At 44.3% G+C, this 16774-nt stretch overlaps 1 protein-coding gene across 1 annotated transcript in view; it reads left to right on the forward strand.

Annotated features, from left to right (window-relative positions):
- Positions 1-15563, forward strand: part of LOC115114359 (disco-interacting protein 2 homolog C-like) — a 264239-nt gene extending 248676 nt beyond the window's left edge. The window contains 15 exon segments of the mRNA XM_065013382.1: positions 26-106; positions 405-528; positions 1060-1181; positions 1416-1527; positions 1731-1840; positions 3226-3356; positions 4351-4519; positions 4715-4885; positions 6571-6600; positions 9753-9814; positions 11235-11292; positions 12014-12088; positions 12829-13003; positions 13124-13247; positions 13722-15563. Coding sequence (XP_064869454.1) covers positions 26-106; positions 405-528; positions 1060-1181; positions 1416-1527; positions 1731-1840; positions 3226-3356; positions 4351-4519; positions 4715-4885; positions 6571-6600; positions 9753-9814; positions 11235-11292; positions 12014-12088; positions 12829-13003; positions 13124-13247; positions 13722-13974 — 1797 coding nt within the window. The 3' untranslated portion in view covers positions 13975-15563.
- Positions 15564-16774: the final 1211 nt, after the last annotated feature.

Below are 16774 nucleotides of genomic sequence, written 5' to 3' on the forward strand. Positions count from 1 at the left end.
TTTTCCCTTCTTTTGTATATTTCAGTTCCTCTTCCTCTCTGAAGTGTTACAATGGAGGGCCCAGACCACTCCGGACCATGTGCTTTACACACTTCTCAACTGCAGGGTGAGTGAGACCTGGCTAAAGGCTGTATTGGCATTGTTCACATCTGACTCCTGACATGTTTTGTACACACAGCAGTAGCAGCTGAAATAGTTGAGTGTTCTCACTTTGTATTGAGACCCATGAGGATTTTATTTGAAGTAGCCCTATCAAAGACCTATTGAAACTTTAAACTGTAAATCATAATTTTCTTGCTCCCTCTGTCTCTCGCTCTCTTTTTCTCTCCCTCTTTCTTTTTGTCTCTCTCGCATCTTATCTCTCTTACGTGTGTGTGCCTGTGTCTTCGTGTGTGTGACCGCAGGGGACGATAGCCAGCTCTCTGACATGTGTCCAATTGCATAAGAGAGCAGAGAAGATTGCCACCATGCTGGCGGAGCGAGGACACCTGCAGGACGGGGATCACGTTGCGCTCGTCTACCCCCCTGGTACGGCTGCTGCCTGGGACTCGGGCTGACACACAGATCACACGTCTCTAACTGGGTTTATCACCAGCAGTCATGTGTTGTCAGTTATCATTCATCAATCTAGAATCTCTCTGTGCTTCCAAGCCAGGGCCTGAGCCACATCTCTCTGATAGAATAGCACTTCCCACAAGAGTGTGCTGATCTTTAAGGGTACACACAGAGAAGGCCCTGGGTGTTCCAAGATTTAAAAGGTAGAATTCTAATTTGGAACTCCGTTAGTATTTGGGAGCCAGAGAAATTCAAGCGTTCAAGTGAACCAAAGGTCCATAATGAAAAGGCTCAGTCAAGCAGGACAAAATCCTGACAAGGGAGATTGCCTGAGAGAGCCATTCAATTAACTGTCTCTTGGACAGCCTGCTCAATACGACACCTTGTCCTGAGGGTGCAGTGTCTTTCTGTTGGGATGGAGGGAGGATGGTTCCGATTTGGCACAGGGACTCATGGACTGACGGACCAGAACTAATATCCTCTCTCTCTGTGTCCTTCATGCAGGGATTGACCTGATCGCAGCGTTCTACGGGTGCCTGTATGCGGGCTGCGTGCCAATCACTGTGCGACCTCCGCACCCCCAGAACATAGCCACCACTCTGCCCACAGTGAAGATGATCGTGGAGGTAAGTGCTTCGGTTGACGTCCTCTGTATCAAGTCGTCATCGCATCACAACTGACCTTTCATTAGAGAAAATGTAGACCAAGATGATGCATAAGAGGTCACGTTAAAGGGAGATGGATCCTCGAAGGCGACAGAGTAGGCCTCGTCATTTTACAGTGCGTTTGCGCGTGCGTGTATAAACTTGTGTGTATCCAAACGTGTATTTGCTTGTCTCAATGTGTGCGTGTGGCCCCAGGTGAGCCGCTCGGCATGTATGATGACCACAGCGGTGATCTGTAAACTGCTGAGGTCGAAGGAGGCCTCAGCAGCAGTGGACGTCAGGTCCTGGCCTCCTGTCCTGGACACAGGTAAGAGACTCCATTACCCACGCTGCACCAGTCACCTCAGTCAGACATTACCCACTTTAGCCCGAGGGTCTGGACTTCTTTACAACAGACACCGACGCAGAGATCTTACGACCAATCGAGACTAATGACAATGTAATGTATCCTCTACTTAAGAATGTATTTGTGATGACAGTGGTCTTGCCCTTTGTCTCCCTGTCCTCTAGACGATCTGCCAAAGAAGAAACCTCCATTGTTGTACAAGCCCTCCAACCCAGACACACTGGCCTACCTGGACTTCAGTGTGTCCACCACAGGGATGCTAGCAGGAGTGAAGGTGAACCTCTAACCCCAATGTGTTTCTCCTATCAGGGAGGCTGATGTCTCGAGAAGCGTATGAAGTGAAACAGAAACAATATGTATGAAGTGATCGTCTGAGTGAAAAGATAGTGGTGACATTTCAACAACACGAAAGCAGTTATTGATCCCAGCCCCCCTCTGCTGTGGATGACTGCTGAATCTGTCACAGTACGGTGCTCACCCAGAAGGCTTGTTCTCCCTGTCGCCACAGATCCAACGCCGTACTAGGACACGCCTTGTTCACAGTTCATCTGGCCATGTAGAAACCTTTGTCTGACCGACGAAGCTCAGTAGGAAATCCAGTGAAATAGCAACTTGTAAAGATGAATCTTATCACTGGTCTTACAAGGAAGAAAATTTGCTATCAGTTCTTCAGTGGACGAGGCTGTGGATTTTCTCCCTTCACCTAGAGGCGATTGTCTATTCTGTTCTCCGTTTAGCTGAAAATGCGTAGAGGAATAGGGTCGATGGAGGTCGGGTGGTGGGGGAGAATTGTTGTGGTGTGTGGGGCTCTTTTCTGTAGTTTACTAAAACAAGATGCACTCTGGCTGTTCAGCCATGTCAAATAATGATGTCTCTCATGCTGTACACTGATTAACATGACAAAACCTTGAATTTGGGTTTCATGTGAGAACATGTCTCCTCCTACTCCTGTGTCCCAAATGGCACCCTATTCCCTACTTAGTGCACTACTTTTGGAAAGCGCCTTATATCCCCTTGTCAAATGTACAGCACTGTATAGAGAATAGTGTGTCATTTGTGACACGGATAGGATTGCGTGCCACTTTAACAACCTCTCAGGCTGGAGTGGAACTAGTGTTTTTCAATGGGACAATAACAGCTTCTATCTACCGGAGGGGAGACGCACCAAGTTGTGAAAGCGTTATCCCACTATATATTCAGCCGCGTTGAGTCATTGTTCTACGATTTAATTGATTCATTAGTTAAGGATTCAGGAGTGGTACTCTTACTAGCAGCTCGTGAGAATAGTTTTTTTTGCAGTGCGTTTCCTAATTCTGATACAGTTCCATTGAAACTCAAAACAAAGCCTTGGGCTTGAATACCGTACTGTACGTTGATAAAGTTCTGAAAGAATGTCTGGGGTACACATGTACGTCATGTGTATATTGTTTAATAAAGGGCCACCCTGGTAAAAATTATAGACTGTATTTGTTGGTTTTGTGATGTCGCTTGAGTGCCCTTCAGTTTGTGCCACCATGCCAACTCCTTGTCACTTGTTGTCATATTTTGTAATGGAGTTGGCAAGAGCACAAACAGATCTGGGACCAGGCTATAGCCAAGTAGAGTGTTAACTAAATTACTAATCTGTATACGTTTGTTCTTATCATCCCTCCCGTGTAGATGTCTCATACTGCCACCAGTGCCTTCTGCCGTTCTATCAAGCTGCAGTGTGAGCTGTACCCCTCCCGTGAGGTGGCTATCTGTCTGGACCCCTACTGCGGCCTGGGCTTCGTCCTCTGGTGCCTTTGCAGGTGAAACCGAGAGAGATGGACCCTTCTAGCCTCGTCACTGCCCACCAATCACATCACACACATCTAGCTCTGCTGCGTCCACACTACACACACACACACACACACACACTCCTGGACCTCTGTTCTGAAGAAGCCATGCTATGTTCACGCTGCGCCTCACTCAGACCCTCACACACAGTGAGTGACGTCCTCATCGGAATGCACCGTCTCTCAGTACCTACAGATGTCAGGAAGCCTGTCTTCTTCAGGCAGACCAGTTAGACCTGTGCCATGCTGGGGCCTTGTCAGGACATTACAGGCCTGTCAGAGGCCCGGGGGGGACTAAGCAGGGGGCCAAATGCAGCGCATGCATTATTCTGCTGTGTTTAGCCTCCCACCCGCCTCCTTGTGACGATGACGCCGTTCTGCTCCGCTGTCCGCTGGGCTTTCTTTAATCGCCTCCCCGTTGGAAACACTCTCTGACATGGCACCACTCAACTTGGCAAATCTTCAGATGGAAATATCTTCAGTGGGGTGCTGTCTCAACACCAGGACCTTGCTAAAGAACAAAGCTGTTTTATTTGCCGCGTGTGTTTCTGATTGATGCCTACGCAAACTAGCCCTGACTTGTTATTCAGTGTATAATTCACTAGCTACTAGTTAGCTGTACTATTAGAGGTTGCATTGGCCTTGATGAAATGGCATTGGTCTGGATTATAAATGGAGCCACTGAATATATAATGTAGTTGGCTGTTAGTACACTCATGGTCCCAGGTGTGAAGTGTATGAAGTCTTTAAGTTTGTGTGCTCTCAGGCTACGCACTTACTGTATGGTACATGTTTCTAGTGTGTACTACTTAGTTAGTGTCCTGTGTGTACTCACTCTGTGTCTCCTGTTTCTAGTGTGTACTACCTAGTTAGTGTCCTGTGTGTACTCACTCTGTGTCTCCTGTGTCTAGTGTGTACTACTTAGTTAGTGTCCTGTGTGTACTCACTCTGTGTCTCCTATTTCTAGTGTGTACTCCGGCCACCAGTCGATCCTGATCCCGCCTTCGGAGTTGGAGGTGAACCCTGCTCTGTGGCTGCTAGCTGTCAGTCAGTACAAGGTCAGAGACACCTTCTGCTCCTACAGCGTCATGGAGCTTTGCACCAAGGGCCTGGGCCTGCAGACCGAATCCCTCAAGGTAGGTATCTACCCGCCAAATCACCACAACAAAGATAACGTTTTATTAAAATGTGATGACCTGAGAGTAAAACACTGACAACTGCTGATGTAAAAACACGGATTGATTGACTGATACGTGGATTGTCCATCAGCCCAGACTCATCCAGCCTGGTTAGTTCTGATTTGATCCAGTTAGTTCTGGTTTCTCCGTCAGTCTCGGGGCCTGGACCTGTCGCGGGTCAGGACGTGTGTGGTGGTGGCGGAGGAGAGACCCAGGATAGCTCTGACTCAGTCCTTCTCCAAGCTCTTCAAAGACCTGGGCCTCCACCCCCGAGCAGTCAGCACCTCGTTCGGCTGCAGAGTCAACCTGGCCGTCTGTCTGCAGGTACAGTCAGTACCTTCCTCCTCCTCCTCTGGTCCGCAAACCACATGTGCTCTGTCCCTCAACGTTTTATCAAATGTGCTCTTACTAAGTTCAGTATCTTTGGGTGCTGTCTCTCTCTGTCCCCAATCTGTCACCAGTGGGACTCTGAGAGACTGAATGAGAAGGACAACCCCAGCACGCTGGTGATGTCAATGCATCCAACATTTAATGGATCCTATTACCAATGTTTCCACCATAGTAGACAACGGGCTCTTTGATACATGTTAGCCAATGTGTGTTTGTGGCTCTGTTGTCTTGTGTTTGTTGAAAGGCGTGCGACTGTTTCTTGTCATTCTCTCTGCCTCCAGAATCGTTTGCAAAGCCTTTTCCTCAAGTCTTGGAAGTTCGTTGTGTTTTGTTTTATTTAGAGACTTTGTGAACTCTCTAGTTGCCTTGCAGTTTGCTTGTTTTTTGGGGTGAGGGAGATTAATCTGATTCAATTTAATGGCCTATAGTCATTAATCTGCATTTGTGACTTAACATGGGAAGCCACAGTTTCCCCAGGGCCAGCCTATGGGGCCTACAGTAATGTTCCTGACAGGGTTTACAGCTCACAGGAGGAGAAGCCAACATGCATAGATGTCCTCTACACATCTCACTCTCTCTGCCCTCTGCTTCTCACCAACGACAAAAACTATTACCAGACATACACTGAACTATGTGTACGTCTCAAATGGCACCCTATTCCCTCAATAATGCACGACTGTTTGCCCTGGTCAAAAGTAGTGCACTATATAGGGAATAGGGTGCCTTTTCGGATGCACACTACGTCTCTGGAGCTCAGCTGTCCATAAGCATTTACACATGCTGCTACTTCATGCTTTAATTTTGGGCTCATTCTTTTACATGATTCAACTATTATTTGCAAGCTTTATTATTCAAATGATATCAAATTGTAAGCTTTGCTATTCAAATGTTAATGAGATAGAGATCAGAATACTATTTGCACCAGTTTCAGGTGCACTTCGCTGTTCCATCAATCAATCAAATCTGAAGGATCGACAAAAAGCCCAATCGAGAAGCCTGTTGAATTGAATTGTATTTGACACCATTATTTGACATGTATAGATTCTTCCCTCTTAAACTCTATTGTAAATAAGCGATTACCTCTGACTTACTGCATGCTACTCTTCTTAACTTGAGTATACGTAACACAATTTCACTTAGGGCCCCCAGAAGGCTAGGGCCACCTCTGACTGGATGTGTGGGTATGTATTTGTGGGTATGGATGTGGGTACGCGGACTCGCGAGCCACTACAGCCCCTCATGATGAGTTCAGATGTTTTGTGGGCCCCCCAGCCCTATCGAAGTTGCCCATCCCTGATCAATCCCTGATCAATACTATCAATGAAATCGTGTAAATGTAACTGATCATGTATAAATGTCCCAACATGTGCTAACATTGATCTATTGGCTAACATTAATAAGCCTAGAACATAACTTCTTATTTAGTTTAAGGCTGCTTCTGTTTTTTTTGTTTCCCATTTCTATAGTTGACATTTTTGTTTTTTTTTCCCCCCTCTGTTGTTTTGCATAACCCCACCCACATCTTATACTTCGTTTTGTCTTCGCCCCCTTCTTCCTCCCTCCTCCCCCTTATTTCTCCTTCCTACCTCCTCCTCACTCTCCTCCTGCTGCTGCTATAGCCTCACAGGCTGGGGAAGCTTGCTGACCAGGTAGGGGACTTTCACGTTCGCTAATCACCCTCTTCATCAGGTGTTGTGAGCAGGCAGGGGAAGGGAGGGCGGGGCAGGGGATGGGTTAGGATAGGAAGGGGTGGGGTGGGGTGGGGGTGGGGGGACAGGGTAGAGAACAGGTATAGCAGTATATTGGGACACAGGCACAGCCATTCTCAACGCTTCTCAGTAGCTTTCTATGTGGACAGGATGTGTGATTCAAAGGTCAGTTACAGTGATGTGATTTAAGGGTTATATGGTGATATTGGGGCCATATTTGACTTAACAGGGAAAGGCAACCGTTGCCACTCTGGTGAGCTGTTATAGGCTGAGTTACGAATGGCACCCTGTTCCCTATATAGCACACCTCTTTTTGACCAGGGCCCTATGGCCTGTGGTCAAAAGTAGTGCACCATCTAGAGGAAAGGGTGCTATTTGGGACATGTGCACACATACTGTTTTGTTTGTGTAGCAGCAATATGTTCTACTGTCTAAAGGTGCCATTTGAGACCCCCCTTAGCAAAGCGCTCAGCACTTAGAAAAAGTCATCTTGTTAAAATGAAATCCCTGCAGTACTGAAATGTTAACCTGTGCTGGGCCAACTTGTCAAGTGTGGTCATATCATATCAGTGACAGCTTCCAGTTTGCCTTGAGATAGATACTGCCACAGCTCACCGAGACTGCTTTCCTTCTGAGACCCAGAAGTGCAGTGAGAGTACAATACCATCATGTCACTTGTATAGTACTATATTAGAGTGTTAATAGCCTAGTCCAAATTAGCCTCTGTGAACTAAAGCACATTCCCGATCTGAACAATTCTAGTTTAGTGCAGTGTGACTGCAGTATTTGCAGTAGTAGTAGTATTGTCATAGTGTAGGCCTGCTCGATGTTTGAGTGACTGTAGATAAGTACTGTAATACCGTACTATTGCGATACTGCTGTAAGACTGTATAGTGTGTCCTGTTTGACGGTACCTTGTGTTCTGATCTGCGTGTACTCAGGACTGAGTCAGGATCTAGCATGTGTAGCTCTATGGCTGGTCTGAGTCAGTCTAGCATGTGCAGCTCTATAGCTGGCTGTCTATGGCTGGAATGAGTCAGGATCTAGCATGTGTAGCTCTATGGCTGGTCTGAGTCAGTCTAGCATGTGCAGCTCTATAGCTGGCTGTCTATGGCTGGAATGAGTCAGGATCTAGCATGTGTAGCTCTATGGCTGTCTTTCTCTCTGGTGGTAGATGCTGCTCTGCTGCTTCCTCTGCCAAAGCCTTAGCCATGCTATTAAAACATGCTGCTGAGTCACGGGTGCACTGCAATCTACCTGGGGAGGGCCGGGGATGGCTCTAGTCCAGGGCGTTGAGGAAAGCGCCACATCAGCAAGCTGCATGTAACACCCTGGACCAGAGCTAGGCTGAGGAAGTCTGGGGAGGGGAAGCTGCTCTGTGCTTTCTCTATTTCTTTGTTGGCTGGTTTCTCCTCTTTATTCATATGGGTTTTTTGGTTGTTCACTAACCTACTAGACAGTATTTTCTATCAGACACGCACACTACTGTTCAACTTGGTGCCTCTGTGTTCAATGTAATGTATGTTGGGATTGTGTTGTTCTGTCTGTGTGGCTTTGACTCTCGTGTCTGGCCAGTCAAGCCTCTCTACTGAACTGTCAGCTTTCAAAACCATCTATTGAAGGGACAGATACAGATTGTGTTTGCTCGTTCAGACATGATGCACTATATCACCATGTCTACCTCCTCTCTCTCCTTCCATCTGGTAGTGTTCTGTTCTCCCTCTCCTCTTAAAAAAAACAAAATGTTTTTTTTTGTTGTTTCGTGGCTTCTTTCTGTGTTTGCATGAGGTGGATCAGACTGGATCTGATCTCAGAACAGTTTTTAGGTGCACCTTTTTTTTGTGGTTACGTTTTTCATTTTCCTTCTGCTCTGGGGCCGTATCCACAAAATTGGTCGTAAGTGCTGAGGCTAGAGACATTTTACTACTACTATGGGTCAAAATAAAGCTAAGCATGAAGCTTAGTCAACAGATATTTTGAAGACCTCATATGAGGTGTCCTAACCAGTTAGGAGTTACCAGCAGGTGTCATGATAATAGAAAGTAGATAGTAGAAAAAGGCAAAGATTCAGTGGTTCCTGTTCCATTGCAGGCAATTGATTTGGAGTTGTTGAAAGACATTTAAAAAAAAAATTTTTTATCAACCTATAAATAATCTAGACCTACATGCAACAGTAGCCTCATAGGATTTTGACAATGATTTCACATGATATGCCTAATTACTTCTAACGACTAGGCTAATAAATCATCTCATTTGTTTTGTGTGGATTATTTCATCAATTAACCTATATCATATTATGTCAAGTTATCCTTGAGAGCAATATCACGTTTAAAAAAAAGATTCCTGAATTGGGCGATTGAAAGCTAGGGCCTATGTTAACTTTGATTGTGCTCAGTGAAAATTATAGACATTTCAAAAGTTTTCTGCTATTTATCGGCAAGTAAAAATGAACCGTAGGCAAAGTGGTCGTGTCATGCGAAAACAAAGCAACTCGTCGTCCGCCACGAATAACGCATCATTCACACAAGTTTAGTCAAAATCGTCCCAGTGCTGTCTGAGACGTGTGACTAAAGTACGAATGAACGTACTGATGGAGACCGATCTATAGTCCCATCCCCGATTTTTATTGTGGGAGTTCATTTCTAGTAAACGTTTGACCATTGCTTTCAACCACAACCAGATCGTGGCTGTCAGAAGCGTGCACAGCTGGCGACGCTTCGTAGCGATTGGTTATCATTTGCAACCCTGTCAGTGAGCGTTATCCCACATTTTCCTTTGCGGTACCTCAAACTGTCGGTGCTTTGTGGATACGGGCCCTGTTCGGTTCTTTTTGGTTTTTATTGACTTCAACCTTTTCTTGTTGTCCTCTTCCACAACCATGGTATGTCTGAATGTTATAGTTAGTAAGCCATTAGGATTAGTATTGTTGGTTGGACTTGTCGCAAAGCTGCCATTCACAACCAGTGTGATCTGTAGGCATTCTGTTAAGCACTAACATGCTAGTAGCATCTAGACAGCGCTGTGTTCATGGTTCTGTAAGGCAGCAGACATCCTAGCTCGGACACTAACCCTGGCATGTTGTCATTCTGCAGGGAACTTCAGGACCAGACCCAACCACTGTGTATGTGGACATGAGAGCGCTGAGGCACGACAGGTAAGGGCATGCTCCTATCAGAACATCCTCTTGAGCATTTGTTGAGATGAATAAATGATTGGATAAATTAGCTGTGTAGTTCACCAAGTGGTGCATTTTCTGTTGTACTGTTTATTCTATGTCAGTGAGTGACACACACAGGGGGGTCCTCAGAATCAGAGGTATGACATCTATGCCAACAGAATGTTGCTCACAACCAAAACAATATCTTGGACCATGCTCGCATGACATTGAAGACTCAAATCAAATTGTATTTGGCACACGTGCCAAATACAACCAGTGTAGCCCTTACCATGAAATGCTTACTTACAAGCCCTTGAAACCAACAATGTAGTTTTATGAAAACGCCTATTAAAAAAAGAAAAAGACCCAGCAGTAAATAACAATAGCGGGGCTCTATACAGGGGGTACCGGTTCAGAGTCAATGTGCAGGTAATTGAGGTAATATGTACATGTAGGTAGAGTTATTGAAGTGACAGAGTAGCAGCAGTGTAGAAGAGGAGGAGGGGGGGGGGACAATGCAAATAGTCTGGGTAGCCATTTGATTAGCTGTTCAGGAGTCATTACCTCTGCAGGGTCCATTTACAGTGGAATAGTTCCACCACATTGTATGCATAAAGGTTGGAGCCAGACGCATTCCCTGTGACACTAAAATGGTCCGATATAACTGGCTATGGAGCCTCTAGCTGTGTTCGCATAGTCTGACATTAAGATTACAAACGGGTCTTTAAGACGGCCCGGGGTCAGAACAGTGGGTCTACGTCCCTCTCCCACACCCAGTCAACAAATCAATAGGACCCAGCCTGTAGCTGCTCTGGACTACTGTACATCCCAAATGGCACCCTAATTCCCTTTATAGTGTACTACTTTTGACAAGCGTCCATAGGGCTCTGGTCAAAAGAAGTGCACTATATAGGGAATAGGTTGCCATTTGAATGCCGACAGAGTCTGAGACACAGTGTACTAGCAGGGCCACAGCATGCTGCACATTGGGCCTCACCGCTCACAAATATAGCTGCTGCTATTCAGATACACACTGTGATTATAGACAGTCGTTTTTGTCTCCACCACTGTCCTCCTCCCTGGGATGTAGCTATTGTGTTTGTGTTGAAAGTAAAGTATAATTTGTAGACGAAAAGGGCTTGTATAAACTGCTGCAGTGGATGAAATGTGAAATGAAAGGTTTCAGAATGTAATCTATTGCTCTCCAGTATCCTTTAGTCTTGATGATGAAGTGCTCGATGAGGACGACTAGCCAGATGACACGCTGACTCACAGGGTGTGTCTCAAATGGCTCCCTATTACCACAGGGCTCTGGTCAGAAGTAGTGCACTATATAGGGAATAGGGTGCCATTTGGGACGCAAGCACAGTATTGGCTCAAAGGCCCAGTAACTCTTTACTTCCTCCCTCCCTCACAGGGTTCGTCTGGTAGAGAGAGGTTCTCCACACAGTTTACCACTCATGGAATCTGGAAAAGTGAGTCCCTGCCTGACTTGGTGAATGAACAAACGAATGGTTGTCATTTACATAGACATAGGGTAGACTCTGAAGTATTTTTAATCACTGAGATTAAACTGTAGTGTTTATGCTGTGCTGTGATTTGTCTAGTCGAGGAGTTAGTTTCCACAGCAACCCATCCCCATAATTGAGGAAGTGTAGGTGAGAGTAAATTGTGCCCCGGCTGTGGCAGCGCTCTGCTCTGTTTCACATGGACCAGCCAGGAGATCCGGATCAGTCTGTACCACACAACAATGAGGCTTGTTTTCCCGTCGCAACATTAAATCCTGTTACACAGTTTGTGGTCGCTTACTAAATGGCGCCCTTTTGGGAGAGAGAGGGAGTCGGGCCACTTCACTTTGCCTCAACCCAGTAAATCAGTTACATAAATGGCCTCTCTGAAAGGAGAGAGGAGTGGAGAGATGAAGGCACTAATTGTCTCTTCCTTAATGCCATCAGATGTTCTGTTATAATCTCCACCCGGCACAGCCAGAAGAGGACTGGCCACCCCACATAGCCTGGTTCCTCTCTAGGTTTCTTCCTAGGTTTTGGCCTTTCTAGGGAGTTTTTCCTAGCCACCGTGCTTCTACACCTGCATTGCTTGCTGTTTGGGGTTTTAGGCTGAGTTTCTGTACAGCACTTTGAGATATCAGCTGATGTACGAAGGGCTATATAAATAAATTTGATTTGATTTGATCAGATTCTACCTGGGGTTCGAATTATCATCGCTAACCCGGAGACCAAGGGACCGCTGGGTGACTCGCATCTTGGAGAGGTTGGTTGAGACATAATCACTCACTCATTAAACTCAATACAAGCTACAATAAATTGGGCTACAATAGTCTCGCTCTGTACTTAAGTGTCATAGTTAATTAGATATTCACTCTCTCATTAGACTAAACTACAATAGTCTCTCTCTGTGTACTTTAAGAGTCAGCCCACATAACTTCAGTCTTACTTGATGTTAAAGGGAAATTTCACAATTTTTAAACTTCATATTCCAGCACCACCCCAACATCAACATCTGTGAAAATGGGGCGTTTCTATGTTTTGTAGTAAAATATATAGCGGAAGATGGTTTAACCAATGACCTCATCAACCAATTAGTAGGCAATGCCATTGGTTCACATCACAGGATGCACACCGATGATGTCATTGGGAACACTGTCTTCTTCTCTGTTTTACTACAAAACATAGAAACACACCATGTTCACAGATGTTGTTGATGGTGGGCTCCCTTTAAGGAGCACACCATTAATATCTTAGATATCCAGTGTAATGTTCTAAGATCAGTAAGTGTTATGTAATTGGTCTAAAAGTACACATCTGTCACTGGATTGGTCTGGACACAGATCCACTATTAACATGTTTGATATTAGCGATACGTCCAGCGGTCCTGTAAGTTTAAGGGCTGAGTTGTTCTGAATTAATTTGGGTAAACAATCATACAACTAGACATGGATTGGATCCCCAGAGGATATGAATTAAAACATGGAATTGCTGTCCTGCCCACAGATCTGGGTGTGCAGTGGACACAATGCCAGCGGCTACTTCACAGTGTATGGAGACGAGGCCCTGCAGTCAGACCACTTTACCTCCCGTCTGAGCTTTGGAGACACACAGACAATCTGGGCCCGCACCGGATACCTGGGCTTCCTCAGGAGGACCGAACTGACTGATGCCAGCGGGGGTAAGCTACGTGTTCCCTTCATTACCAAATCTACTTATCATGCATACTTTCACAGGTGAGCTTCACATCCAGTAGCACCAGTTTGTTATTATGTTTGTGTGTGTGTGTGTGTGTGTGCAGAGCGACACGATGCCCTGTACGTGGTGGGGGCGTTGGATGAGGCCATGGAGCTGAGGGGAATGAGGTACCACCCCATCGACATCGAGACCTCCGTTATCAGGACGCATAAGAGCATCACAGAATGGTGATGACTGTAACTTCATAAGGCTACATGATAAGCATCCTGATAAAATACAGTAGCTTGGGGATTTGTGGTTCTGGTGTAGCTCAACGTTTTCGGGACATTTTATCCAAGAGAGAAAGCAAGTAGGCGGCCAGTACGATGCAGAAAAACTTTAGTTAACTATATACAGGTCAGATGTATAGAAGGATCTGATCAGCCTATTGTATATATCAAATCAGGACAAACACATGCAGTAGGGGCATTTTACCAAATTATTTTCTGCTCAATTACAAGTTGTTAATGGTGACCAGTTGAAATGCCCTAGATTGACTTACTGTTTGTTGAAATGCCAGAGTGAGTAGCTAACTTACATGGTTTGTTATTGCAGTGTTAACATGTATCAACCTCCTGGTGTTGGAGCTGGATGGTTCAGACCAGTAGCTCATGTTGTTTAAACTGACTGAACCTGACTACCTGTCTGTCTCTCCCTTGCAGTGCGGTGTTCACGTGGACCAACCTCCTGGTGGTGGTGGTGGAGCTGGATGGGTCGGAGCAGGAGGCCCTGGACCTGGTGCCCCTGGTGACCAACGTGGTTCTGGAGGAACACTACCTGATCGTGGGGGTGGTGGTGGTGGTGGACATTGGGGTCATCCCCATCAACTCCCGGGGGGAGAAGCAGAGGATGCACCTCCGGGACGGCTTCCTGGCCGACCAGCTGGACCCCATCTACGTGGCCTATAACATGTAGCCTGCCAGCTGGAGACCTACTAGACCATAGACAAGGCCTTGAACCGACGGGCCGAGCTTTATGTACATACTGCAATGCAACAGGACCTCTGGTCTCTGAGGAGGGGGAGAGGACGTGAGTCCTGGACCCAGGCGCTCGCCTAGTTTGTGGGACGTTGTCGCTAGTTCAAAACAAAAACGCCTAGAATTGTCAGGTACAGGAGACTGGTTAGTGTAGTGAAAGATTGGAATGGAAGGAGCTCTGTGTGTCGATGATGGGAGAGTGCCAGTCTAGTTTATTAGATTTTAGCTTTTTTGGTTATTGCTTTAAGTGTGTATATATTTTCATGTTACGTATTGCTGAAGTCGCTCGTTTTTTTTTATCTGCCCTCTAAGAGGTTAGGGTATTTTTTAAGAATATTTACAAGCTGTGGCAAATGGTATTTTATGTTGACCTTTTTTTTTATATCAGTCATTACAAATACAGATATGTTTTGATACAGGACATATCAATTTTGTGCTTGAACTTTACAATATGAGGTACAACATATTTTACAATTACGTTTTTAGTTCTGTGCTAACATTTATTTTTTTGTGACAACTGTCCCAACTACAAGGGAAACCAGTGAGAAACCAGTGTGATTATTTCAACTACAGCAGCCTTTTACTCAGTTGTCATGTTCAATATCATTATCCTTCAATTGAAGGAAAACACTATGTTATTTCATATCATGTAAGTATGTACAAAAACTGATTTTAATTTATTTTGTTCACTTTAGAAGTATATGAGAGAGGACATTCAAGAATGTTTTAATCTTGAATATTTGCTAATATAAAAACAAAGCATTGTATTATCTTGAGTGAATACTAGTATCACATCAAGTATATCAAATATAGATCTATATTAATTAAAAAGACCTAGGATTCACCAAGGAAAATGTGTGCAGTTATTGAGAGGACAGTCTGAATCCTTATAGTCATCCCCTTTTATGTCCTTCAAACAACGCAACATCTTCAGCTCTTTGTACGTCAGACATCATGCAAGTTGAGAAGTACTGCATTTCAGAGACAAACAGCTCTGAAAAGATCAAAAGCACTTTTTGAGAAATGTCTGTGAGAAGGATGATGGTACAAACGTCTCCGGCGGGAGTGATGATGAGTATATCTTTGTGCTGGCATGTCAAACACTTGTTTCTGAAACAACAGGTTGGAGATCTTCACCAGAATTTAATAAAAAGTTTAGTCCTTAATATTTTTACATTGAGAGACCAATCAGGGCTCCTATATTGATGTCAGAGGGGAAAATTACAAGACAACACTTTTACGGAAACCCTTTAGAGGAATAAATCTTGAGGCAACTATCATAAGGTGGAAGAGCAGTTTTGGGGGAGAGTGAAACCTTAAATCTGTGTGGAAACATACATGATTTGATGGTAAAGTTCATGGCTAAGAATGTTTTAGTTCAACACATTAGAATCTTTAAAAGCACTTTCCTAGTATCTACACAGCATTCTTTTTATTGGCAAGAATGACCCTGACTTTTTTTTTTATATAAAAAAATGTCTGAACTGTGTTGGCATAAGTCTTTCAATTAAATAAATATTTCAATGATTTTGACTATAAAATGTTTGTTTATTGCAGCAGTACACAGTGTTTAAATTTTAGCAGAGCAATTAGGGTTAAGTGCCCAGCTAAAGGGCACATTGACAGATGTTAACTGGTCGGCTCGGGATTCAAACCAGCGACCTTTTGGTTATGGGCCCAACGCTCTTAACTGCTAGGCTACCTACCTGCTGTTTCAGAGGTTGCATCTCAATGTAATTCTATCATATGCCCAAGCATATTTGATATGTTACATATGAGATTTTGGGTTTTGTTAACTTTGTTCATACACACATTACATAGCAAGTTTTCCATATATTCTATGGTAGTGTAATGTATAATGAATCAAAGCCATCAATCAATCAGTTTGCTCTATTACGACTTTAAAAAGATATTTAACCAAGACTGATTGATGCGAAATAACAAATACTGAGTCAGCCAGCCTCAACAGCGCAGTCTGTACACATCTGAACTATTTCATGTTTTGCCACTTGTTTTATTTTGAAAGGCTTATCTCAACAGAAGCAATGCATTCTACTCACAAACATTACAGTGAACCGTTTCTAGAGATTTACAATGTAACAGATGAGTGTGTGCTAAGCTCACAGCCCTCGGTTGAGACACGCGTTTATACTGTTTCATAGCTGTTCATTGAAAAATGATAATTGTCCCATCCTATACTTGTCGCAGTGCTGTAAATCTACTTGTTGCAAATTCATCTGGTACACTGCTGATATTTGGTGGCTTTCATTAAAGAGATCTGAGCCATTCCTATTGTGAAAAGGTTTACACAGGTCTACCCATATGAAAATCTAATCTGAAGATGTGTATTACGGTTTTCAAAATGTATTACAAAATCCATCAACTATGGCAACTTTCATACATGCATATATTTGTTTGAGTGTAGTGAAATATGTAAGGGATAATCGAGGGGCTATGCGTTCTATGGGAAATGGTGAACGATGAGCACAATGTGCTAGTGGCGTTGCATTATTTTCCAGAGAATGCAGAGCCTCATGTTGATTATCCCTTTTTATACCGCTGCAAAAATGTGTTAATTTGCAGGTACAAATGTTTCAACATCCACTGAAGTAGCTAGCAAGTTAGTAGTAGTAGTAACCAAACAAACATACTTGCTCGTTAGCTAACAAACCATCAGTCCTAGCTTGCTGTTATGAAAATCGATTTAACAATGGGAAATAATGTTTTAAATTCAACTT

The sequence above is a fragment of the Oncorhynchus nerka genome, linkage group LG9b (genome assembly GCF_034236695.1).
Source record: "Oncorhynchus nerka isolate Pitt River linkage group LG9b, Oner_Uvic_2.0, whole genome shotgun sequence".
Classification (NCBI taxonomy): Eukaryota; Metazoa; Chordata; class Actinopteri; order Salmoniformes; family Salmonidae; genus Oncorhynchus; species Oncorhynchus nerka.